Below are 26,300 nucleotides of genomic sequence, written 5' to 3'. Positions count from 1 at the left end.
CTACTGGAAGCTAAGCGATGATGATGTTGGACCTTTTCTGACACTCCTAACTTCAATCAACTAGAGCCTGGAACTCTGTTTACTTTGCCAACTCCAAGGAGAATTCTTTGCTCAAGCTGTTTCATGAATATGCATGCACCTTTAGCTTAATAAAACTTCCCCAATTTTGGAGCTTGGGGAAAAGTCCCCAGTGTTCTCTTTACTTGCTGCAAGTAATAAATCTTTCCTTGTTTGACTTGGTCATGTCTAAGGACTACCATAATAATTTTTCCTCTTAATAATCTTTTACTCTAAGTTTTAATGATAACTCTATTTGGGAAGCATGCTTTTATCATAAATGAAATGAAATAAATGAAATGGGAATGTGCATATCTCTAATTTAACTCTCTCACTACCCTCAGTCTAAGACAAAAGTCCCTTAACAGAAGATTTGCTCAAAAAAGGTCAAGTAGTTCATGAATACAAATGAGTATCTATTGCTTTTAAACCAAGACTTAGAGGCTAGGGTCAAAAATAATAACTAACTACTTAAAACTCCCTTCTATCTCCTCCAAAAATAGATCTTTTGCGCTTAGGGTAACTACTGGGCCCAGGTTTTTGTTTCTGACTGGAATGTAATAGGAATGAGACACGAGGGAAGGGAACAGGGCACAACCTTTTTTAAAAGAATGCCACAGTCATTGAGGATAGAGAAAAAACTGGTTAGAACCAACTAGGTCTAAGATGGTGGAAGATTTTTGACTACCAGTAGCCCCTAAGCCTCATTTCATGCTCATTGTAATACATTAACTAAATGATACAGCCACAGGCGCCACGACAGTTCCAAGGCGGACCATAAAAGGCCAAAAAGTGGGCATGGCCCAATTGCTGGAAATCCCTGCCCTTTCTCCAAGAGAGTAGGAATAATTTTCCCCACTATAATAAGCCTATGAAACTACCCAGCCCATAAAACTAACAACTCCCACACCCGGGCACAGCTCTCACCTTTTGAGATGGCTGTATTCTGTCTATGGAACCTGCATCTCTAAATAAACCTGCTTTCACTTTACTATGACTCGCTCTTGAATTCTTTCCTGCCCAAAGCCAAGGAACCTCACTTGATGGCCTGTCTCTGGGACTCATGGAGACCCGGGATGTGACCATCCTCTAGTGCCCCGTTTTTCCTGCAATAGGAAGAGCCTGAGAGAAGATTAGGTTAGCTAATGTATTCTGAATGTCAAACTAGAACACGATACACAGAAGAACCACCTTCTTTGCTTTTTCATACTTAAGATAAAAGTTCATTTTTCTCCTACATAACAGACAAGTGGTTTGGATGGGTAAGTAGATCTGATTTGCAAAGTCATTCTGGGACCTAAGTTGATGGGTTATCTCTGCCACCGTTAACATGAGGCTTCCTTCTCTGGGTCTAAGGTGACTCCATTTCCCAGAGAACCACCTTTACTTTGGTTACATTTATTTTTAAAAATAAAAACAAACCAGGGCTGATTATAAGAAAAAGCAATCCTACCTCCCCAGAAGGTCTGATAACTGGGCAGGACTGCTACAGAAGTTATCAAGAGTTGCTTTATAGAAGTAAAAGTTTCAAGCTTGCTGAACTAGGATACTCTTACATATGCAAAAAAGTATTACATCTTTAAAAAAAAAAAAAGACTGTTTTATGATCCACTTGAATGACATCTGATGACCAAATACTGTAAAACTTATTTCTAAAAATTTTGTGGTTTTTTTCCCCTAAAAAAACCCCTAAATATAATCACAGAGAATTGTGACAACTGTTAGATGCAAAAGGGAAGCTGTGCTGGTTTTGCTTAATGCTTGCATCACCACAGTGATACAACACAGCTGGTGGTGCAAGCCGGTGCCAGTAGCACAATGTTCTAAGTTAACATTTTCACCCTTTGCGGTCTTTTTTTTTTTCCTGGTATGTTTGACAGTGCTAGAAAACAATCTTACTAGAAAAGTTATCATCATCAGATAGTATTATAAAATATGATCCATGCTTTGGCTACACTCCCTACAGCTGAAGATAAGGTTTTCCAAACAGTTGTTTTATTAACACTAAGGTAAACTGGTCTAACCTAAAACAGGTAGTGGACCAGCATTCTTTTAAAAGAAGGTTCTGTGCACTTGGAAACTAAGTGGAAACATCAATGCTGATTATAACAAAGCCAAGCATTTTGACAATTAAATTGTGTATTTAATACAAACAAAAATATTTTATAAACACAATCTTTTATTTTAAGCTTCTTGTTAAAAATGAATCAGTAAGTGTCCTGGTAATCACACCAACAAATATATTATTAGTTATAAGGGCAAGCTGAATTCAGTAACAAAAAAAATTCTGTAGCAATATGAAACAAATAATTTAAATAATTATTCTTATTTTGATTTACTTATTCAAAAAAAATTCAAATCAAACATTTCATTTTCTACAGATTTATAATATTCTGCCCTCTATGGAACTAAACACAAAGTGATTCTGTATAATCTGCCATAATATGCACAGATTTCTAATGCCTCCAGTTATTTTGTTAAACTTAGAACAATACCTACTCGCTTCTAGTAGTCATTTAGATTCTAGTTCTGTTCCTTGAATTATATTCCGAATCTTCTCAGCATCATTTTGTACAATTTTGTTGGATGGATCAATCTTAAGAGCAGCTTCGTAATCCTGTAGGCCTGCATTTATATAGCAATGATGATCAATAAAATATTTTCTAAGTACCTCTGTTATCTAGACAACATTTTTTAAAAATAAAAAAAATCGTTAAATCCATGGTTCAGCATAAGTAACAGGCTTTGGTCAGATTCCCATTTTCACATACATTCTAAACTAAAGAAATTTTTAAGTAATTTCAGAAATAAATTATAATGATTTTAACCAAGATTCAGTAAGAAACAGTAATTTTAAACTGAAATACAAATAAGCTAACAGCTTAAACTCATTAAAGCATGAAGAGACTCAAAACTCATATATCAAAAGGACATTTTTATCACCTCAATTGAAAAGTAATTAATGTCATCTTATTTCAAAATTCTAGATCCTAAAAATTAATTTTGGTAGACTTAATCCATACTTTATATAACTCATAAACTATAGTTTGTGCTTTTTTTTGTAGTTATCCTATCTACAAAATTTCTTTGTGAAAAATTGGTTAAAAAGGAAAGCATTGTAGACTAGATGTTAAAAATATATAGCTGAATCTAAATCTTTACCAAAAAAATCAGTGGGAAGAATTTCTTTGTGAGTAACTCTGGTGGCTCAGTGGTAAAGAATCCTCCTGCAATGCATGAGACACAGGTTCGATCCCTGGGTTGGGAAGATCACTTGGAGAAGGAACTGGCAACCCACTCCAGTATTTTTGTCTGGGAAATCCCATGGACAGAGGAACCTGGCAGGCTACGGTCCATGTGGTCACAAGAGTTGGACACAAATTAGGGACTAAACCACCAACCACCAAGGAAACTTGAGTTCCAGGTGCTATGGATTTGACATGCCACTTCAGGCAAATCACTTAATGTCTCCAAGCCTCCAGTTTTTCATCTTTAAAATGTAGGTTCAATAAAGTCTTTAAGTTCAAAAAAGTCTATGATGCTGCAATTCCTAAAGAATGCTTACAGTGTTTCATTCCTGTCTTAATAATTTTTATCCTCATGAAGCTGGGTATGACTCAAAGAAAGGATAGGCACATAAACCTAATTTGGATGCTTTGGTTAGAAAAATCTAAAAATGACAGAAACAAGCTTACAAACAAGTCAGAAATATAAAACTCTATAAGCTAAAGCCCATTTCCTGGCAAGACATTATCAGGAATTAGGCCTTTAGGTCTTAAATGAAGAGAAACTGAACTGGTATCTGGGTGGGGGGTATGAGAAGAGCATTGAAGATAAAACTCTGGGACAACATGAATAACTGCAAATAGTTCTTAAATACATTAAAAATGAAAAAAGAAATTAAAACACTAAAAATCAAGTAGATATGGCTTCCATATACATGGGACTGAATTACAAACCTTAGTACATTCTCACAAAAATAAGCAATTGATCATGTACTGTGCTACATCAATTGTTTCTGAGCTTATGCATGCATGTATGTATGCATGTCCTGGAGTAGGAAATGGCAAATCACTCCAATATTCTAGCCTGGAAAATTTCATGGACAGAGGAGCCTGGCAGGCTACAGTCCATGGAGTCACAAAGAGTTAGATACAATTGAGCATGCATATGTATGTGTATGCTATCTGTGTGTCTGACCAAAGAAGCTATTTTAAAATGTCCATTATTTCTTAAATGATTCATTTATATCCTTTAGCACACATTTTTTCCACAAAAAGTTGTCTGATATTACAGCATCTCCCTAGACCTAGGGAGATGTTTATAACTTGCATTAATTCCCTTCTACAATGATTTTTTAAAAATATTTCAAGTCATCTTTTGCCAGATAAATTACAAAGAATAAATTAAATGCTAAAAGTATAAAATAATGGAGTCATGTTGAATAATGGCAATGACATTTTTTTTCAGAGTACAACCTGGAACTTAAAACCTTTCATCTCTTACCTTCCACATACAACTCTAGTTGACAGAATGCTGTTCCGCGACGGATGTATGCCTTCATTCTTGCATTAGCGTTGTCTGCAACGGGTGGTGTCAATATTTCTAGGGCCTTACAGAAAAAAAGAGGGAAAAACATAATTTCCCAATTCAAGCTTGAGCAAAAACAAGATAAAAATTCAACTTTAAAACAAGCCTCCGGCCCTTACCCACCTAAATTTCTGGCTTAACTGGACAGGAATTTATCAAATAGATACATTTATGTTAAACAATTTTAGGACTTGTTTGATTGTTCCTATACAAGATTCACTCCCTTGCCCCCAGACTTATGTTTTGGTTTATCATTTGAAACCTTTACAGCTTCACCTTTACTAGCAGGGATGGTTAAATATCATTAATTTAGTTAATGTTATTAATTACAATAATAAACATACTATATATAGTGCTTTTATATTCAAATTTGGTGATTCAGTTTATTCATTCATTCAATAAATATTTGTTCATGAAACTGTGCTAGTAAAATGAAAACTGGATCATGAAAATATTGTCAGATTTTCAATAACTTAATGAGATTGAAATATGAGGACTTAATTGTTTCCTCCATATCCTCAATCTCAAGGAGACTCGTAACAGATTTTGCATGTGAGTTTCCCTTAAAATGTTACTTTGATATGGAAAAAAAGAAGAAACACTAAAAGTTTAAGATAATGACATGCTATTCACAATGGAAATTAGGATATACTAAGTAACTCTGAAAATGGAAAATGATTATGGAGATATCCTTCTATTGTGCAAGTTGTAGTTACATCAAGTCTCTGTCTCCCAATGTCTCCAAAACTTTATTAAGAGAAAAGGTGGGTACAAACTGACTACCATTTACTAATTTCCCTTTGAAATTCAACTGATATACAAAGGCAATTGATAAGGTATCTCTAATCTAACTTTGACTGCAGCCATGAAATTAAAAGATGCTTACTCCTTGGAACTAAAGCTATGACCAACCTAAATAGCATATTAAAAAGCAGAGACATTACTTTGCCAACAAAGGTCCGTCTAGTCAAGGCTATGGTTTTTCCAGTGGTCATGTATGGATGTGACAGTTGGACTATAAAGAAAGCTGAGTGCCAAAGAATTGATGCTTTTGAACTGTGGTGTTGGAGAAGACTCTTGAGAGTCCCTTGGACTGCAAGGAGATTCAACCAGTCCATCCTAAAGGAGATCAGTCCTGGGTGTTCATTGGAAGGACTGATGTTGAAGCTGAAACTCCAGTACTTTGGCCACCTGATGTGAAGAGCTGACTCGTTGGAAAAGACCCTGATGCTGAGAGGGATTGGGGGCAGGAGGAGAAGGGGATGACAGAGGATGAGATGGCTGGATGGCATCACCGACTTGATGGGCATGAATTTGAGTAATCTCCGGGAGTTGGTGATGGACAGGGAGGCCTGGCGTGCTGAGATTCACGGGGTCACAAAGAGTCGGACACGACTGAGCGACTGAACTGAACTGAGCTGAATCTAACTTGAAGTCTCAAACTACACCAATAACTTATCCATAAAAAAATTTTTTTTCAGTAAAAATATGTAATAAGTGAGAAGATTCTTAAAATCATTGCATCTCAATTATTTAAATTTACCTGACAAAAGATAAAGCCATCACTTCAATCAATAATGGGAGCAGAGCAATTTTAAAGCAATATATATAAATAGATACAAATACCTTAGAAGAATCTTCGATGGCCTTGTGTAAGTTTTTCAGTTTTAGGTGGCAAGCAGCCCGATTCAAATACAGTAGTGGAATCTTATTATTTAGTCTTATGGCTAAGTTGTATGCATTAATAGCTGCCAAATAGTTTTCCGTTGCAAACAATTTGCTAATGGAACAAAAACATAAAAGAAAAACAATGTAACACTGAAACAGAAACACAGAAATACTATCTAATGATACCTGGCAGAGGGGATGGATGGCTGACCTCTCTTTCCGTTCCTTGAATTATACTGGACGTTGCAGGTGGCACTATCGTACCTATCCCCCGAACATCAGCGTGTAATCTGAACGGGACTGGCCTCGCCTCCGCCTCCAAGGGCAGTTAATCAGTAACTTAAGCCAATAGGCATATTTCCATCCTCCTTGCTACAATGATTGACACAGGGATGGATTTTTGACCTAAACTGCATTTTCAGAATGAAGCCTGTGATTTTATAATATTACCAAAGTTGGAGAGCAAAAAATTGGGAAAACGCCCCCTGCTGGATACAAATGTAGAAAGCACACAAGCGAAAATTGTTGCTGACAGTTTTGAAACTGTGGGAGGAGCCAGCACTAGAATAAGGCTAATACTATGGAATTATGAAAAGGATAATAAGGCAGAAGGAAACTCGAGTTCTTAGTGATACAGTTAAGCTGTTGGATCAAGCTTTAACCGACAAGTAACACACCTTTAGTTTTTTAATTATGTAAGCAAATAAATTCCTTTAAATATTGCTTCTGCCTGTGCATGCTCAGTCGTGTCTGACTCTTTGTGACCCTGTGGACTGTAGCCCATCAAGCGCCTCTGTTCAAGAAATTTTCCAGGCAAGAATACTGGAGTGGGTTGCCATTTCCTCCTCCAGGGGATCTTCCTGACCCAGGGATTGAACCGACATCTGTGTTTCCTGTATTACAGGCGGATTCTTTACCCACTGAGCCATCCTTTAAACATTAAGCCAGTTTAAATTGGGTTTCTCAGTTACTTGCAAATGAAAGCATTCTAATAAATACACTCTTTCAGTTCAAATCTCCCCAAATTCTCTTCAAATAAAGATATATACATAATTAAAGGATTTATTTAAAATGTAATTTGTTTTTCACGTACAATTCCTAGTATTTTGAAAAATACATAAACATAAGGAAAATAGAAAGTCTTTCCAAATATAAAAGTGCCTTATAAACAACATTTAGTATTCATTTCCAGACAATTGTACTATACACTTCACAATTTTAGAATATTAAATACAATGACTTCAAAAGCAGACCCATAAAAGCACCCTGCAAATCATGAATAAAAGGTAAAAGGACACCACAGTGACATCTAACCTAAGTCTGACTCAGGTTTAAAATAACCTGCACAAACTAGAAAAGCTAATTCTGTGGAACAGTTTACATTTCTGAAATGTCTCATATCAGCGAGGATGCTTCTGACCACAAGTAACAGAACCTCAACTCAAACTGGTTTAAACAAGGAAGGAAACAGATCACCTCACATTAAAACAGCTTAGAGGAAAAGGCTCCATGCCCCATGTGATCAGTAACACATGGGTCTTATCAAGGCCTCAGGTTCCTGCTCCATCCTACTGGACTCAGCAGTTGCTTCATCCTGGGGCTGGTTTTCCTTATGCATGGTTCTAGGTGCCACACTCAGGCATGATATTCATTAAAAGAAAATAGGACAGTATCTTCTGGTATATGCTTCTTGAGATCAAGAAAACCTTGCCAGAAATCTCCCAGTTTACCACCTTCCCCAAATCTCATGGATCAAAAATACCAAGTCTTAAAAAAGTATTTTGCCTTAAAAAACCTACCAGTTTCTTTCGTTCTCAGTCCTTCCACCCATTCTCTTTCTCCAATTTCACTCCTCAGTTCTATATACTGCTGTTTGGAAACTTCTTTAAATAATTCAACAATATGACCATCTTTCCATGTTAACAAATACAGAAATATACTATTTTCACAGAGATTTTCAAAGAGGTTCCCTCATTTGTGCAAGGATTTCTAAAACCTGTCTCCTCCTACTAATGGACACTCACGTGTCTTGTTTCCCAATATTCAGCTTTTATAAACAATACTGTAATAAACATTATTGTGTGTACATATATATGTGTATATATATACACACATATATATATAAAATACACACACCAGCAATGTAATGATAATAATCTTGATATGCTGCAATCAGAATTTATCCCTGGTTTTGGGATAGGGTCCCCACCCTAAGTCACACAGACAAGGTCTACACGCCTAAACAAAATAGGGACTCTACCAGCAAGGATAAAAGGAGACAATAAATGTTGGCTAGATAGTCTATTGTGTCTACTACAAACCTTTTTCAATTAATTAACATTTAATTGTAAAATTTACCATTTTAACCATTTTGAAGTGTACAGTTTAGTGGCATTAAACACATAAACACTTTACACACTTTTGTACAACCAGCAGCACCATACACATCTAGAATATTTTTATCTCCCCAAAACAAAGCTCCGTTGAATCTAAGCCAAGGGATGAAACGCTTTCATCTCCAGAGGCTTTGTTTCATGCTAGCCTTCTATATTTACACAGATGTAAACAGTCCAACTGTCCTTTACTGTGTTTAAACTCACGGGACAGTTGTTCACAGAAGGATTGAGGTAGACAAGCCTTCCAAAAGAGCAATAGATTGAGAAAACTGTTAACGAGCTTGTATCTACATACTACTATATAAGAAAGATAATAAGAACCTACTGTATAGCACAAGGAACTCTACTCAATACTCTGTAATGACCTACATGGGGAAAGAATCTAAAAAAGAGTGGATATATGTATATGTATAACTGATTCACTTTGCTGTACATCTCAAACTAACACAACACTCTAAACATCTGTATGCCAACAAAAATTTTAAAAAAAGAACCACTGTAGGAGGTTTAATAGGAAGAAATATGAAATATTAAACATTTTCAATGTTTGCATATATATTAAACTATAAATGCAATGAACATTATATTCCTAAAAGTTTAACACCAGTACAAACATTCAACAAAGTATAATTTGTTTTATGACTTTCAGAATGGTTCTGAACTCAGAAATAGCTGAATTTCAAAAGGAAAAGGGGAAAAAACTAAATCTCAGTCTTAGGGGCAGTAGCATTTGAAGAACAAATTTAAACACAGAAGCTAATAACCAGTAAGTCTTGCCTGATGGCTCCAAATAAAGCAATGACAGTGAAAAGAATTATACAAAAATACTCATTTAAAACATACTGAGTCCTTATGGTACCGCCTGTACAGAAAGAACAGATGTGGACAATTGCACACACTACTGTCATTTTTACGATGACTGATTGGTTTCCATTGTAAAAAAAGAAACATCATGATTGGCAATAGCCAGAAAGGCCAAACATTTTGAGCAACAGTTGAACATAACAGCAGCCGTAACAAGCAGCAGTGATTAGAAAGAAGCAATTTGGAGGGAAGTAAAGAAAGAGACAGTAAAAGAAGTTAAAGAGAAATCAAAAGCAGTGGGGCTTAGAAACAGCAGAGGAGGCCAGGAGTAACACATATTCCAACAGAAGACACAATAGTTCTATCTGGTGGGCAATAAGAACTCTAATAGCACCTTACCCCTCAAAAGATTTTGAAGGTCCTTGTTTCTTTCATCTTATGTGGGTAGAAAACATTCTTGGTATTTCAAGAGCTTCTAAAACTGAGTATTACTGCACCTTAGTGAAGGAACACCAACCAGTACAATTTAGCACTCAGGATGGAAGGAGGAAAGGGATGCTGTACAACCAAATAAAATGACAGGTTAAGCCATAATGGTGACTGCACTGCAGTGGAATATTTTGGGTTGTAAAATGCATACAATCAATCAACAAACAAAATTATAATTATGTCAAAGAAGTTATTTTAGAATATGGATTCTAAACTTCAAGTCAGGCAAAAGACAGCATAAGAAAACTGTCTTATCTCCACAAACAAAGACTTGTAAAAAAATGCAGCAGAGCAAGGCAAATTTGGCAGATCTGTTCTGAAAGTAGGCAGATCCAAGAGGATACTGGGAGACAATTTTCCATGGGTCTTTTATGTTCCTGCATGTCATTTGTCAACAGATGCACTGAGGGCTTTTGTTTGGGACTGTCTTTTCAAAGATGTTTGTACAGTGGACACCTTGGATGACAGAGACATGGTCTCTCTCTGAGGCAATTAATAGATTTGTTTGCTGTTCAGAATAATAAAGATATTATCACCCTGTGAGGCAAAAGTTAGACAGGCTTGCTTATAATACTCTTGTAAAAAATTGTGTTCCTTAAGCTTGGCCTTCTCAGCTCTGGTACAAACCGATTTTGTGTATAGCATCCACTTGGGTCCACTTCTGCATTGGTCCTATGGGATTTCAGGCACAGAGGAACTAACATGAAGGTCATACTGTTTGACATGCCTTGAATAGTAAAGTCCTTTGTGTTTGACTCAAGAGTCTCCTGACTTCTGCCAGCATCTGTGAAACTGTGGTAGGCTAATTCTTCACAGTTCTTGTCAGGGCATGGATCCAAACCAAAGTACCAGAAAGAAATTCAATCTGGCAAGCAGAACCATATATCCTGTGTTGGGAGAAGCTGGTAACAGGTGGTTAACAATCAGCATCAAAAAGTTCAACATGAAGTAAAAGGATATCCAGACAGGCAGACAGAGTCCAGCTACAGAAAATTCACAAACAGCAAGCAAACAGGGATTCAGACTGGCACAAGTTGGTACTAGGCGAGTCAGTGAGCAAATGGCAGGCTCCTACACACAACGCGGGGGTTCAGAAGCAGAATTAACCTGGGTGGCAAGAGAAAAAGTAAAAGCAAATCACAGCCTCAGTCTTAAAAGGACTGGAGTTAGATTAGGCAGGTTCTTAATGCTGGCACTTAGGCCAAGAGAAAAAAAAGAAAATTCAGACACTAGAACTAGTGTAGGTAATTTTATGTCATGACAATAATATGCTGCTGGGTGCTACTAGATTGCAGAATTACATATCTTTAGTTTCCTCCTATCTAACATTATAATTTGCTGTACAGAGTGAGGTATGCAGATGGGATTCAAGTGGTCCTATGTCATGAGAAGAAGAAACTTTCAGTCTTTGGTTAAGACAGTCCAAAAAAACTCACGCTGAAACTCAAGTACAGAGCAACATAGGTGGGATAAAACAACGATCGAGCTAACCTTACATGACTAAAAGTGTCTGGAAGGGTAGTTATTAGTTATTCACAAATTCTGAGTCATGTGAGGCTGTTAAATAACAACACACCATGTGAAAATCTAAATTAGAGCACAGAGATTGTTTTATGTGAAGTGTTCTCAGTAAAAAGCTATCTGGTACAATGTTAATTACAAAAGGTAAAATGTTTTCATGAACAAATAAAATTACCTTAGTTTATTTATTTTCCTGAAATGTAGATTTGGCATTTAAAACTAAAGATCGGCAGTAAAAGACTAAGTAAAGAAAAATGAAAACATTCTATGGCTTTTTTTTAAGAGTCTCTTTTGAGTAGATACAATCCCATGAAGAGTTTTCTCAAATGACTGCTCTTTTGGAAGGCTTGTCCACTTCTACCCTTCTGTGAACAAGTGTCCCGTGAGTTTAAACACAATAAAGGACAGTTGGACTGTTTATGTCTGTGTAAATATAGAAGGCTAACATGAAACAAAGCCTCTGGAGATGAAAGCGCTTCATCGTTTGTCTTAAATTCAACACTGCTTCTGAATGGCATCTATTACGTCTGTTTCTATATTCTGTACTGTGTTACATGGCTAAAGAGGATACATTTCTCTCTAATAACTACTACCTTTCATCTGTTCATACTTGGCAGGATGATTAGTTGTACTTTGTTTCTCTGAATGTCACTAGTTACTAAGTTTTCTTCCATCTCTCTTCATTTTTAACTCTCCTATTTTGCTTCTCTTTGTACCTACCTGTAGGCAGCACTTTACAGCATCATCTTTTAGGATTTGAAATAGCTCAGCAGGAATTCCATCACCTCTACTAGCTATATTCATAGTGATGCTCCCTTTGGGACTTTGACATCTTTACCCTACATCCTAACAGGTACAAAAAACCAACAGAAACTAAGGTGATTGTAATTTACCAGTCACACTTCACCACAATCAAGTACACTTTTTTGCACTAGGTTGCTACCAATTCAATGCTTTTGCCAGTTGTCATATGCACACACACTTCTTTTGCTGTACCTGTGAGCAAAATTCCAACACTAGCTCAATGATCTTATCTGTCCTTTCCATTCAAATCGAAATCACATCACTGGTATATCAGAAATAAAACCAGGGCTTCCCCGTGGCTCAGAGGTAAAGAATCCTCCTGTCAATGCAGGAGACACAGGTTTGATCCCTGATCTGGGAAGATCCCAAATGCTGCGGAGCAACTAAGCCTGTGTACCACAACTACTGAGCCTGTGTTCTAGAGCCCATGAGCTGCAACTACTGAAGCCCAATGCCCTAGAGCTCACACTCCATAGCAAGAGATGCCACCGCTATGAGAAGCCTGAAAATCGCAACTAGAGTAACCTGCACATTGCAACTAGAGAGTAGGCCCCACTCACTGCAACCAGAGAAAGCCCATGCAGCAATGGAGACCCGGCACAGCCAAAACATAAATATATAAATAAATTTATCTGTAACAAAAGAAATAAAACCAGACTAAACACTGCCTAGGACCATTTAGCCAGTCCCAGCACCATAACAACAAAGGACTTTCTAACTATGTCCAACAACCTGTTATCTTTGGGCACTGACCAAAAAGCAGCTGCTTCTTTGCCCTCACATGAAAGTTCACATCTGCTGGTTTTTCCTGTTCCATCCCCCTCTATTCCTTTACACTTTCTTACTCGTGATTCGAGCATAACTGACTCCAACTCCCACCCCCATCATTTCTTAATCCTCAATTTTTCCACACAATGCCTGTTAAAGTAAACCTGGCTCTCTCTGGAGGGCAGTGCTGTATCTACCACCTTCTCTATGGAGGATTCCCTCCCCACATCACGGGAGGGGCTAGGATCATAGGCACGGGCATTCTCCAGACTCACTTCTGCCAAGTTCCAACCTGTAACTCTCCCTTAGTGAAAGAAAATCATCATCCTTTAGGACTCTGACATCTTTACCCTATAACCTCTGATCACTGTCATCTAATTGGCTTTTTAAAATCATTCTTCTCTTATTCATTGAAGTCTTTGATACCTGGGTCCCAGCATCTGTCTCCAACCCAATTCATGCCATAATTCCCAAAGATTCTAAAGTTTAGGTATATGACCCATTTATCAGTTTAGCCCTGAAATACCTGGGACTCCTTAACTCAAGGTGGCAAGAATACAGAAGAAATATACAAAAAAAGGTCTTAATGACCCAGGAAACCACGATGGCATGGTCTGGTCACTCACCTAGATAGAGCCAGACATCCTGAAGTATAAGGTCAAGTGGGCCTTATGAAGCATCACTACTAACAAAGCTAGTGCAGGTGATGGAAATCCCGCTGAGCTATTTCAAATCCTAAAATATGATGCTGTTAAAGTGCTGCACTCAATATGCCAGCAAATTTAGAAAACTCAGCAGTGGCTACAAGGCTGGAAAAGGTCAGTTTTCATTTCAATCCCAAAGAAGGGCAAGGCCAAAGAATGTTCAAACTACCATACAGTTGCACTCATTTCATATCCTAGCAAGGTAATGCTCAAAATCCTTCAAGCTAGGCTTCAGCAGGATATGAACCAAGAACTTCCAGATGTACAAGTTCCATCACTTCACAGCAAATAGAAGGGGAAAAAAAAGAAAACAGTGACAGACTTTATTTTCTTGGGCTCCAAAATCACTGTAGACGATTATTACATCCATGAAATTAAAAGATGCTTGCTCCTTTTAAGGAAAGGACAAAAGAAAGGAAAGCTATGACAAACTTAGACAGCATATTAAATAGCAGAGACATCACTTTGCCAACAAAGGGCCATCTAGTCAAAGTTATGGTTTTTCCAGTAGTCATGTACTGATGTGAGAGTTGTGCCATAAAGAAGGCTGATCACTGAAGAATCAATGCTTTTGAATTGTGGTGCTGGAGAAGACTCCTGATAGTCCCTTGGGCTGCAAGGAGATCAAACCAGCCAATGCTAAAGAAGATCAACCCTGAGTATTCATTGGAAGGACTTATGCTGAAGCTGAGGTTCCAATACTTGGGTTACCTGATGTGAAGAGTTGACTCACTGGAAAAGACCCTGATGCTAGGAAGATTAAGGGCAAAGAGAAGAAGAGGGTGACAGAGGATGAGATGGCTGGATAGCATCACCGGCTCAGTGACATGAATTTGAGCAAATTCCGGGAGACAGTGGAAGACAGAGGAGCCTGGCATGCTGCAGTCCATGGGGTTGCAGTCAGACACAACTCACTGGCTATAACAACCTTAACTCAAATGACCTTTCCTTCACTTTTGCTACCCACTCCAGGACCACCACCTGGACTTGTCATCACCTGATCTGCACTTCTTCAGTGATATCAAACTCTGGAATCCCAGTCACTGACTAGAACTTTCTATCCTGCAAACTTTCCCTTCATCAATCTTCAACCTATAGTGTCCTCTAAAGTCTTAACCGCTCCATTTTTCCTGAGTCCACTGGGCCACCATGGCATCTCTTCCTTGCTAACCCAGCCGAGATTTCTATTTTTAAAAAATAGATTATTTTTTTATTTTTTTGGCCATGCTGCACAGCATGTGGGATCTTAGTTCCTAGCCAGGGATCAAACCTGAGCCTTGTGCATTGGAAGCGCAGAGTCTTAACCACTGGATTGCCTGGGAAGTCCCCCAGCCTAGACATCATAGCTGGATATCTAAGCTATTTTTCAACCTGGTCCTTTGTACTACTAGTCTTCTGCTGTACTTGTCCATCAAAATTCCAACTTTGGCTCAATGATCTATTCTTAAATCTGAAACACTAAACACTCTAGAAGATAAATCACATAGCTGTGCTGAATAACATCTCCATGAATTCATGCTCTCTAACCTAGTAGAGACCTCAATAGTAGAGACCTCAATAGAACCCACTAAGCAATTTTTGTTAGAAACTTATCTAGTTTCACACTTGTCTTCACTTTCTTTCCTTCCACCTCAGAAAATCAGTTCAGTTCAGTTCAGTCACTCAGTCCTGTCCGACTCCTTGCAACCCCATGGACTGCAGCACGCCAGGCCTCCCTGTCCATCACCAACTTCCAGAGTTTACTCAAACTCATGTCCTTGAGTCAGTGATGCCATCCAAGCAGCTCGTCCTCTGCCGTCCCCTTCTCCTTCCGCCTTCAATCTTTCCCAGCATCAGGGTCTTTTCAAATGAGTCAGTTCTTCACATCAGTTGGCCCAAGTAGTGGAGTTTCAGCTTCAGCATCAGTCCTTCCAATGAATATTCAAGACTAATTCCCTTTAGGATGGACTGGTACAGTCCAAGGGGACTCTCAAGAGTCCTCTCCAATACCACAGTTAGAAAGCATGAATTCTTCGGCACTCAGCTTTCTTTATAGTCCAACTCTCACATCCATACACACTACTGGAAAAATCACAGCTTTGACTAGACAGACATTTGTTGGCAAAGTAATGTCTCTGCTTTTTAATATTCTGTCTAGGCTGGTCATAACTTTCCTTCCAAGGAGCAAGTGTCTTTTAATTTCATGGCTGCAGTCACCATCTGCAGTGACTTTTGAAGCCCAAAACAATAAAGTCTGACACTGTTTCCACTATTTCTCCATCTATTTGCCATGAAGTGATGGGACTAGATGCCATGATCTTAGTTTTCTGAATATTGAGCCTTAAGCCAACTTTTTCACTCTCCTCTTTCAGTTTCATCAAGACGCTCTTTAGTTTCTTTGTTTTCTGCCATAAGGGTGGTGTCATCTACATACCTGAGGTTATTGATATTTCTCCGGGCAATCTTGATGCCAGCTTGTGCTTTATCCAGTCCAGCATTTCTCTTTAAATAAGTTAAATAAGCAAGGTGACAATATACAGCCTTGAAGTACTCCTTTCCCAATTTGGAACCAGTCTGTTGTTCCATGTCCAGCTCGAAATGTTAATTCCTGACCTGCATACAGATTTCTCAGGAAGCAAATCAGGTGGCCTGGTATTCCTATCTCTTGAAGAATTTTCCACAGTTCATTGTGATCCACACAGTCAAAGGCTTTGGCATAGTCAATAAAGCAGAATTAGATGTTTTTCTGGAACTCTCTTCCTTTTTCAATGATCCAACAGATGTTGGCAATTTGATCTCTGGTTCCTCTGCCTTTTCTAAATTGAGCTTGAACATCTGGAATTTCATAGTTTATGTACTGTTGGAGCCTGGCTTGGAGAATTTTGAGCATTATTTTGCTAGCATGTGAGATGAGTGCAATTGTGTGGTAGTCTGAGGATTCTTTGGCATTGCCTTTCTTTGGGATTAGAATGAAAACTGACCTTTTCCAATCCTGTGACCACTGCTGAGTTTTCCAAATTTGCTGGCATATTTAGTGCAGCGCTTTAACTGCATAATCTTTTAGGATTTGAAATAGCTCAACTGGAATTCCATCACCTCCCCTAGCTTTGTGTGTAGTAGTGATTCCTAAAGCCCACTTGACTTCACACTCCAGGATGTCTGGCTCTAGGTGAGTGATCACACCATCCTGATTATCTGGGTCATGAAGATTTCTTTTGTATAGTTCTGTGTATTCTTACCACCTCTTCTTAACATATTTTGCTTCTGTTAGGTCCATACCATTTCTGTCCTTTATCGAACCCATCTTTGCATGTAATGGTATCTCTTGGTATCTCTAATTTTCTTGAAGAGATCTCTAGTCTTTCCCATTCTATCTCTATTACAACTTAATCTTCCAGTATTTTCTAGACCTCAGTAACCAATCCAATAGGAAAGCACATTCAGCTATGTGCACTTCAGCACTCTCAGGCCTCAAGGAAGAGCAATTCATAGCCACACCACTTGGGCTGTCTTCACTAAGGGTAAACAATCGGAACAAAAGAACAAGAATTTCATTCATCTGCAAGGGTTATACACCACCATCTGGAACAAAAGCTTTGCAATCATACTGATGTGGGATTGAATCCTGGTTTTATTTATAAACCACCACGTTAGCCAAATTTCTCAACCTCTCTAGCCCTCTTTCTATATTTTAGAAACTTGGGGTCAAGATAATAATATACAACTAGTTATACTGTTAAAAGAATTAAAAGAGCTAGTTTGTGTAAAGCAGCTAGCTTTACGATAAACATTTGTTAAATGAGTGCAAAAAGCAGTGGTTCCTAGCTAACTACAGTAGTAAGGATTTAATGAAATAGTATGTGCAAAGCTCTGGTAACCTATCACAAGCTATGAACATAATAACTGTGATTATGACAATGACAGCTTAAAGACAAGCAAATGGGAGGAGCAAAGATGGTGGAGGAATAGGACAGGGAGACCACTTTCTCTCCTACAAATTCATCAAAAGAATAACTGAACGCAGAGCAATCTTCACAAAACAACTCCTGATCTCTAGCTGAGGTCATCAGGCGCCCAGAAAAGCAACCCATTGTCTTCGAAAGGAGGTAGGACAAAATGTAAAAGATAAAAGGGGAGACAGGGGAGCTAAGGACGGAGATCCGTCCCGGGAAGGGACTCTTAATAGAGGAAGTTTTCAAGCACCGGGAAACCCTCACACTGGCGGGTCTGGGGGAAGTTTTTGAACCTCGGAGGGCAACCTGACTGGGAGAGGAACAATAAATAAAACTCACAGATAACGTGCCTAAAAGCAACTCCCAGCGGAAAAGTACCCCAGATGCCCGCATCCACCACCAGCAAGTGGGGGCAGAAGAGAGAGGAGCGGGTGGCATTGCTTAGGGTAAGGACCGGGCCTGAGTCCCCTGAGGACAATCGGAGGGAGCTTTTGTGAGTTACCAACTTAAACTGTGGGACAGTAAAAGAGAGAGAGAAAATTAACCGGCCGAACACACTGCCGGCCCGTTCGCAGAACAAAGGGACCGAGAAAGTCCAGAGAAGAGCTCGCAGGCTGCAGACCGGCCCAGCCCCGCCGGAGGCAGGAGGCAGGGGAGAGGGGAAGGGGCAGGCTCGGCCCCAAAGACCGCATCCCCTACCACACTGCAAACAGGCCTCCACTTTCTAAGCAAAGACCTCCTGAGATTCTGGATGGTCGACATCCGCCGGGAGGGTCGCAGCGAGACACAGGGCGCAGGCACCCGACCAGCGCGGGCGGGGACTGGGGCTGGGGACGCGGAGGGCAGAAGGCGCACGCACCCGGGGAGAGAGCGCCCGTCAAGCCCCTGGCTGCCTGAACCGCTCTGACGGGGAAGGCACAAAACGCAGGCGCAGCTTTGTGTTCCGTGCTTTTGTGGAACACCCGAGGGCTGGAACCGCGCGCAGTGCAGGGCACACTCCATATAGAGCAGCCGGGAGCCTGAGCAGCGTAGACGGAGAAGGCAGCGCCAGCCCCTCCCCGCAGCGCGACGGAACTAGCTACCTGAATAAGAGACCACCTCCGCCAGCCTGTGTCAGGGCGGAAATTAGGCGCGGAAGAGACCGGCAAACAGAAGCCAAATAAACAAAGGGAACCGCTTCAGAAGGGACCGGTGTAACAGATTAAAATCCCTGTAGGTAACACCGACTACATCGGAAGGGGCCTGTAGATATCAAGAAGTGTAAGCTGGGACGAGGAGCTATCTGAAACTGAACTGAACCCACACTGACCTCAACAGCTTCAGAGAAATTCCTAGATACATTTTTTTTTTTTTTTAATAAAGGAAAAAAATTTTTTTTTCTTTTTTCATGTTTTCTCTTTTATTTTCTTTTAAAATTCCCTATTACTCCATTACTCCTTAACTTTCATTTTCACAGATTTTTACGATTTTCTTAATTAGGGAAAAAAAAATTTTTTTTTAATTTTTTTTACTTGTTTTTTTTTTTTTTCTCTTCTACTTTCTTTTTTTCTTATTTCCTTTTAAAGTCCTCTATTACTCCTCTACTACTCCTTAATTTTCATTACACTATAACCTTACAAAAAAAAAAAGAAGCCCAATTTTTAAACCAAACTTTGTATATATTTCTAAAATTTGTGTGTGTGTGTTTTGGTTTTTGCCTTTAATATAGTATTTTTAAAAGTCTAACCTCTACTCTAGATTTTTAATCTTTGTTTTTCAGTATATGATATAAATTGTGGACATTTAAGAATCCAGTATTCAGTTCCCATTTTTATACAGCAGTGTGTTGATTATTCTCTCCCAATCTTGACTCTCCTTTTTCTACCTCAGAACATCTCTATTTCCTCCTTTCCCCTTCTCTTCCCAATCCAATTCTGTGAAACTTTGTGGGTCTCTGGGCTACGGAGAACACTCTGGGAACAGACAACTGCATAGATCGATCTCTCTCCTCTTGAGTCCCCCTTTTTCTCCTCCTGCTCATCTCTATCTCCCTCCTCCCTCTCCTCTTCTTCATGTAACTCTGCGAACCTCTCTGGGCATCCCTCACGGGGGAGAATCTTTCGCCATTAACCTAGAAGTTTTATTAGCAGTGCTGTATAGTAGAAGTCTTGAGACTACTGGAAGAATAAAATTGAAACCCAGAGGCAGGAGACTTGAGCCCAAAACCCAAGAACACCAGAAAACTCCTGACTTCATGGAACTTTAAGTAATAAGAGACCGTCCAAAAGCCTCCATACCTACACTGAAACCAACCACCACCCAAGAGCCAATAAGTTCCAGAGCATGACATACCACGCAAATTCTCCAGCAACGCAGAAACATAGCCCTGAATGCTAACATACAGGCTGCCCAAGGTCACACCTAACACATAGACACATCTCAAAACTCATCACTGGGCACTCCATTGCACTCCAGAGAGAAGAAATCAAGTTCCACGCACCAGAACACCGAAGGAAGCCTCCCTAACCAGGAAACCTTGACAAGCCAAACGTCCAACCCCACCCACTGGGTAAAACCTCCACAATAAAAAGGAATCACAGACCTCCAGAATACAGAAAGCCCACTCCAGACACAGCAATCTAAACAATATGAAAAAGCAGAGAAATACCCTACAAGTAAAGGAACATGAAAAATGCCCACCAAGTCAAACAAAAGAGGAGGAGATAGGGAATCTACCTGAAAGAGAATTTAGAATAATGATAATAAAAATGATCCAAAATCTTGAGAACAAAATGGAGTTACAGATAAATAGCCTGGAGACAAAGACTGAAAAGATGCAAGAAATGTTTAATGAAGACCTAGAAGAAATAAAAAAGAGTCAATTAAAAATGAATAATGCAATGAATGAGATCAAAAACACTCTGGAGGGAACCAAGAGTAGAATGACGGAGGCAGAAGATAGGATAAGTGAGGGAGAAGATAAAATGGAGGAAATAAATGAAGCAGAGAGGAAAAAAGAAAAAAGGATCAAAAGAAATTAGGACAACCTCAGGGACCTCTGGGACAATATGAAACGCCCCAACATTCGAATCATAGGAGTCCCAGAAGGAGACAAAAAGAAAGGCCATGAGAAAATACTCGAGGAGATAATAGCTGAAAACTTCCCTAAAATGGGGAAGGAAATAGCCACCCAAGTCCAAGAAACCCAGAGAGTCCCAAACAGGATAAACCCAAGGCGAAACACCCAAGACACATATTAATCAAATTAACAAAGATCAAACACAAAGAACAAATATTAAAAGCAGCAAGGGAGAAACAACAAATAACACACAAAGGGATTCCCATAAGGATAACATCTGATCTATCAATAGAAACCCTCCAGGCCAGAAGGGAACGGCAGGACATACTTAAGGTAATGAAAGAGAATAACCTACAACCTAGATTACTGTACCCAGCAAGGATCTCATTCAGATATGAAGGAGAATTCAAAAGCTTTACAGACAAGCAAAAGCTGAGAGAATTCAGCACCACCAAACCAGCTCTTCAACAAATGCTAAAGGATCTTCTCTAGACAGGAAATGCAGAAAGGTTGTATAAACGTGAACCCAAAACAACAAAGTAAATGGCAACGGGACCACACCTATCAATAATTACCTTTAAATGTAAATGGGTTGAATGCCCCAACCAAAAGACAAAGATTGGCTGAATGGATACAAAAACAAGACCCCTATATATGCTGTCTACAAGAGACCCACCTCAAAACACGAGACACATACAGACTAAAAGTGAAGGGCTGGAAAAAAATATTTCATGCAAACGGAGACCAAAAGAAAGCAGGAGTCGCAATACTCATATCAGATAAAATAGACTTTCAAATAAAGGATGTGAAAAGAGACAAAGAAGGACACTACATAATGATCAAAGGATCAATCCAAGAAGAGGATATAACAATTATAAATATATATGCACCTAACATAGGAGCACCGCAATACGTACGGCAAATGCTAACGTGTATGAAAGAGGAAATTAATAGGAACACAGTAATAGTGGGAGACTTTAATACCCCACTCACAACTATGGATAGATCAACTAAACAGAAAATTAACAAGGAAACACAAACCTTAAATGACACAATGGACCAGCTAGACCTAATTGATATCTATAGGACATTTCACCCCAAAACAATCAACTACACCTTTTTCTCAAGTGCACATGGAACCTTCTCCAGAATAGATCACATCCTGGGCCACAAATCTGGTCTTGGAAAATTCAAAAAAAATTGAAATCATTCCAGTTATCTTTTCTGATCACAGTGCAGTAAGATTAGATCTCAATTACAGGAAAAAAATTGTTAAAAAAATCAAACATATGGAGGCTAAATAACACCCTTCTGAATAACCAAAAAGTCATAGAAGAAATCAAAAAAGAAATCAAAATATGTATAGAAATGAATGAAAATGAAAACACAACAACCCAAAACCTATGGGACACTGTAAAAGCAGTGCTAAGGGGAAGGTTCATAGCATTACAGGCTTACATCAAGAAACAAGAAAAAAGCCAAATAAATAACCTAACTCTACACCTAAAGCAACTAGAGAAGGAAGAAATGAAGAACCCCAGGGTTAGTAGAAGGAAAGAAATCTTAAAAATTAGGGCAGAAATAAATGCAAAAGAAACTAAAGAGACCATAGCAAAAATCAACAAAGCTAAAAGCTGGTTTTTTGAAAAAATAAACAAAATTGACAAACCATTAGCAAGACTCATTAAGAAACAAAGAGAGAAGAACCAAATTAACAAAATTAGAAATGAAAATGGAGAGATCACAACAGACAACACTGAAATACAAAGGATCATAAGAGACTACTACCAGCAGCTCTATGCCAATAAAATGGACAACTTGGATGAAATGGACAAATTCTTAGAAAAGTATAACTTTCCAAAACTGAACCAGGAAGAAATAGAAGATCTTAACAGACCCATCACAAGCAAGGAAATCGAAACCGTAATCAGAAATCTGCCAGCAAACAAAAGCCCAGGACCTGATGGCTTCACAGCTGAATTCTACCAAAAATTTAAAGAAGAGCTAACACCTATCTTACTCAAACTCTTCCAGAAAATTGCAGAAGAAGGTAAACTTCCAAACTCATTCTATGAGGCCACCATCACCCTAATTCCAAAACCAGACAAAGATGCCACAAAAAAAGAAAACTACAGGCCAATATCACTGATGAACATAGATGCAAAAATCCTTAACAAAATTCTAGCAAACAGAATCCAACAACATATTAAAAAAATCATACACCATGACCAAGTGGGCTTTATCCCAGGAATGCAAGGATTCTTTAATATCTGCAAATCAATCAACATAATACACCACATTAACAAATTGAAAGATAAAAACCATATGATTATCTCAATAGATGCAGAGAAAGCCTTTGACAAAATTCAACACTTATTTATGATTAAAACTCTCTAGAAAGCAGGCATAGAAGGAACATACCTCAACATAATAAAAGCCATATATGACAAACCCACAGCAAGCATCACCCTCAATGGTGAAAAATTGAAAGCATTTCCCCTGAAATCAGGAACAAGACAAGGGTGCCCACTCTCACCACTACTATTCAATATAGTGTTGGAAGTTTTGGCCACAGCAATCAGAGCAGAAAAAGAAGTAAAAGGAATCCAGATAGGAAAAGAAGAAGTGAAACTCTCACTGTTTGCAGATGACATGATCCTCTACATAGAAAACCCTAAAGACTCTACCAGAAAATTACTAGAGCTAATCAATGAATATAGTAAAGTTGCAGGATATAAAATTAACACACAGAAATCCCTTGCATTCCTATACACTAACAATGAAAAAAACAGAAAGAGAAATTAAGGAAACAATACCATTCACCATTGCAACAAAAAGAATAAAATACTTAGGAGTATATCTACCTAAAGAAACAAAAGACCTATACATAGAAAACTATAAAACACTGATGAAAGAAATCAAAGAGGACACAAACAGATGGAGAAACATACCGTGTTCATGGATTGGAAGAATCAATATTGTCAAAATGGCTATTCTACCCAAAGCAATCTATAGATTCAATGCAATCCCTATCAAGCTACCAACGGTATTTTTCACAGAACTAGAACAAATAATTTCACAATTTGTATGGAAATACAAAAAACCTCGAATAGCCAAAGTAATCTTGAGAAAGAAGAATGGAACTGGAGGAATCAACCTGCCTGACTTCAGACTCTACTACAAAGCCACAGTCATCAAGACAGTATGGTACTGGCACAAGGACAGAAATATAGATCAATGGAACAGAATAGAAAGCCCAGAGATAAATCCACGAACCTATGGACACCTTATCTTTGACAAAGGAGGCAAGGATATACAATGGAAAAAAGACAACCTCTTTAACAAGTGGTGCTGGGAAAACTGGTCAACCACTTGTAAAAGAATGAAACTAGAACACTTTCTAACACCATACACAAAAATAAACTCAAAATGGATTAAAGATCTAAATGTAAGACCAGAAACTATAAAACTCCTAGAGGAGAACATAGGCAAAACACTCTCTGACATAAATCACAGCAGGATCCTCTATGACCCACCTCCCAGAATATTGGAAATAAAAGCAAAAATAAACAAATGGGACCTAATGAAACTTAAAAGCTTTTGCACTACAAAGGAAACTATAAGTAAGGTGAAAAGACAGCACTCAGATTGGGAGAAAATAATAGCAAATGAAGAAACAGACAAAGGATTAATCTCAAAAATATACAAGCAACTCCTGCAGCTCAATTCCAGAAAAATAAATGACCCAATCAAAAAATGGGCCAAAGAACTAAACAGACATTTCTCCAAAGAAGACATACAGATGGCTAACAAACACATGAAAAGATGCTCAACATCACTCATTATCAGAGAAATGCAAATCAAAACCACAATGAGGTACCATTACACACCAGTCAGGATGGCTGCTATCCAAAAGTCTACAAGCAATAAATGCTGGAGAGGGTGTGGAGAAAAGGGAACCCTCTTACACTGTTGGTGGGAATGCAAACTAGTACAGCCGCTATGGAAAACAGTGTGGAGATTTCTTAAAAAACTGGAAATAGAACTGCCATATGACCCAGCAATACCACTCTTGGGCATACACACTGAGGAAACCAGATCTGAAAGAGACATGTGCACCCCCATGTTCAGCGCAGCACTGTTTATAATAGCCAGGACATGGAAGCAACCTAGATGCCCAACAGCAGACGAATGGATAAGGAAGCTGTGGTACATATACACCATGGAATATTACTCAGCCATTAAAAGGAATTCATTTGAATCAGTTCTAATGAGATGGATGAAACTGGAGCCCATTATACAGAGTGAAGTAAGCCAGAAAGATAAAGACCAATACAGTATACTAACACATAATATGGAATTTAGAAAGATGGTAACGATAACCCTATATGCAAAACAGAAAAAGGGACACAGAATACAGAACAGACTTTTGAACTCTGTGGGAGAATGTGAGGGTGGGATATTTCAAAAGAACAGCATGTATACTATCTATGGTGAAACAGATCACCAGCCCAGTGGGATGCATGAGACAAGTGCTCGGGCTGGCTTTGCACTGGGAAGACCCAGAGGAATCGGGTGGAGAGGGAGGTGGGAGGGGGGATCGGGATGAGGAATACGTGTAAACCTATGGCTGATTCATATCAATGTATGACAAAACCCACTGAAATGTTGTGAAGTAATTAGCCTCCAACTAATAAAAAAAATTTAAAAAAAAGATTGCTGGGAGAAATATCAATAACCTCAGATATGCAGATGACACCACCCTTATGGCAGGAAGTGAAGAAGAACTAAAGAGCCTCTTAATGAAAATGAAAGAGGAGAGTGAAAAAGTTGGCTTAAAGCTCAACATTCAGAAAACTAAGATCATGCATCTGGTCCCATCACTTCATGGCAAATAGATGGGGAAATAGTGGAAACAGTGGCTGACTTTATTTTTCTGGGCTCCAAAATCACTGCAGATGGTGATTGCAGCCATGAAATTGAAAGACACTTGCTCCTTGGAAGGAAAATTATGACCAACCTAGACAGCAACCTAGACAGCATATTAAAAAGAAGAGACATTACTTTGTTAACAAAGGTCCGTCTAGTCAAGGCTATGGTTTTTCCAGTGGTCATGTATGGATGTGAGAGTTGGACTATAAAGAAAACTGAGTGCTGAAGAATTGATGCTTTTGAACTGTGGTGTTGGAGAAGACTCTTGAGAGTCCCTTGGACTGCAAGGAGATCAAACCAGTTAATCATAAAGGAAATCAGTCCTGAATATTCATTGGAAGGACTGATGCTGAAGCTGAAACTCCAGTACTTTGGCCACGTGATGTGAAGAACTGATTCATTAGAAAAGACCCTGATGCTTGGAAAGATTGAAGGCAGGAGAAGAAGGGGACGACAGAGGATGAGATGGTTGGATGGCATCACTGACTCAATGGAAATGAGTTTGAGCAAGCTCCAGGAGTTGGTTATGGACAGGGAGGCCTGGCGTGCTGCAGTCCATGGGGTCGCAAAGAGTCAG

At 38.8% G+C, this 26,300-nt stretch overlaps 1 protein-coding gene across 2 annotated transcripts in view; it reads right to left on the bottom strand.

The window, feature by feature from the left end:
* Positions 1-594: 594 nt before the first annotated feature.
* DNAAF4 (dynein axonemal assembly factor 4) overlaps positions 595-26,300 on the bottom strand; it is a 71,746-nt gene continuing 46,040 nt past the window's right edge. Inside the window, exons 7-9 of one of the 2 annotated variants that reach the window (XM_043471910.1) lie at positions 6,274-6,427; positions 4,564-4,669; positions 595-2,682 (exon numbers count right to left, since the gene is read on the bottom strand). In XM_043471910.1, the coding sequence (XP_043327845.1) occupies positions 2,570-2,682; positions 4,564-4,669; positions 6,274-6,427 (373 nt within the window). In that variant the 3' untranslated portion in view covers positions 595-2,569. The remainder of the gene's footprint in view (positions 2,683-4,563; positions 4,670-6,273; positions 6,428-26,300) is intronic. The other variant, XM_043471911.1, reaches the window with a different exon arrangement.

Source organism: Cervus canadensis, chromosome 6 (assembly GCF_019320065.1).
Source record: "Cervus canadensis isolate Bull #8, Minnesota chromosome 6, ASM1932006v1, whole genome shotgun sequence".
Classification (NCBI taxonomy): domain Eukaryota; kingdom Metazoa; phylum Chordata; class Mammalia; order Artiodactyla; family Cervidae; genus Cervus; species Cervus canadensis.
The sequence above is the reverse complement of the archived record's forward strand: the minus strand, read 5'-3'. Positions and strand labels throughout refer to the sequence as shown.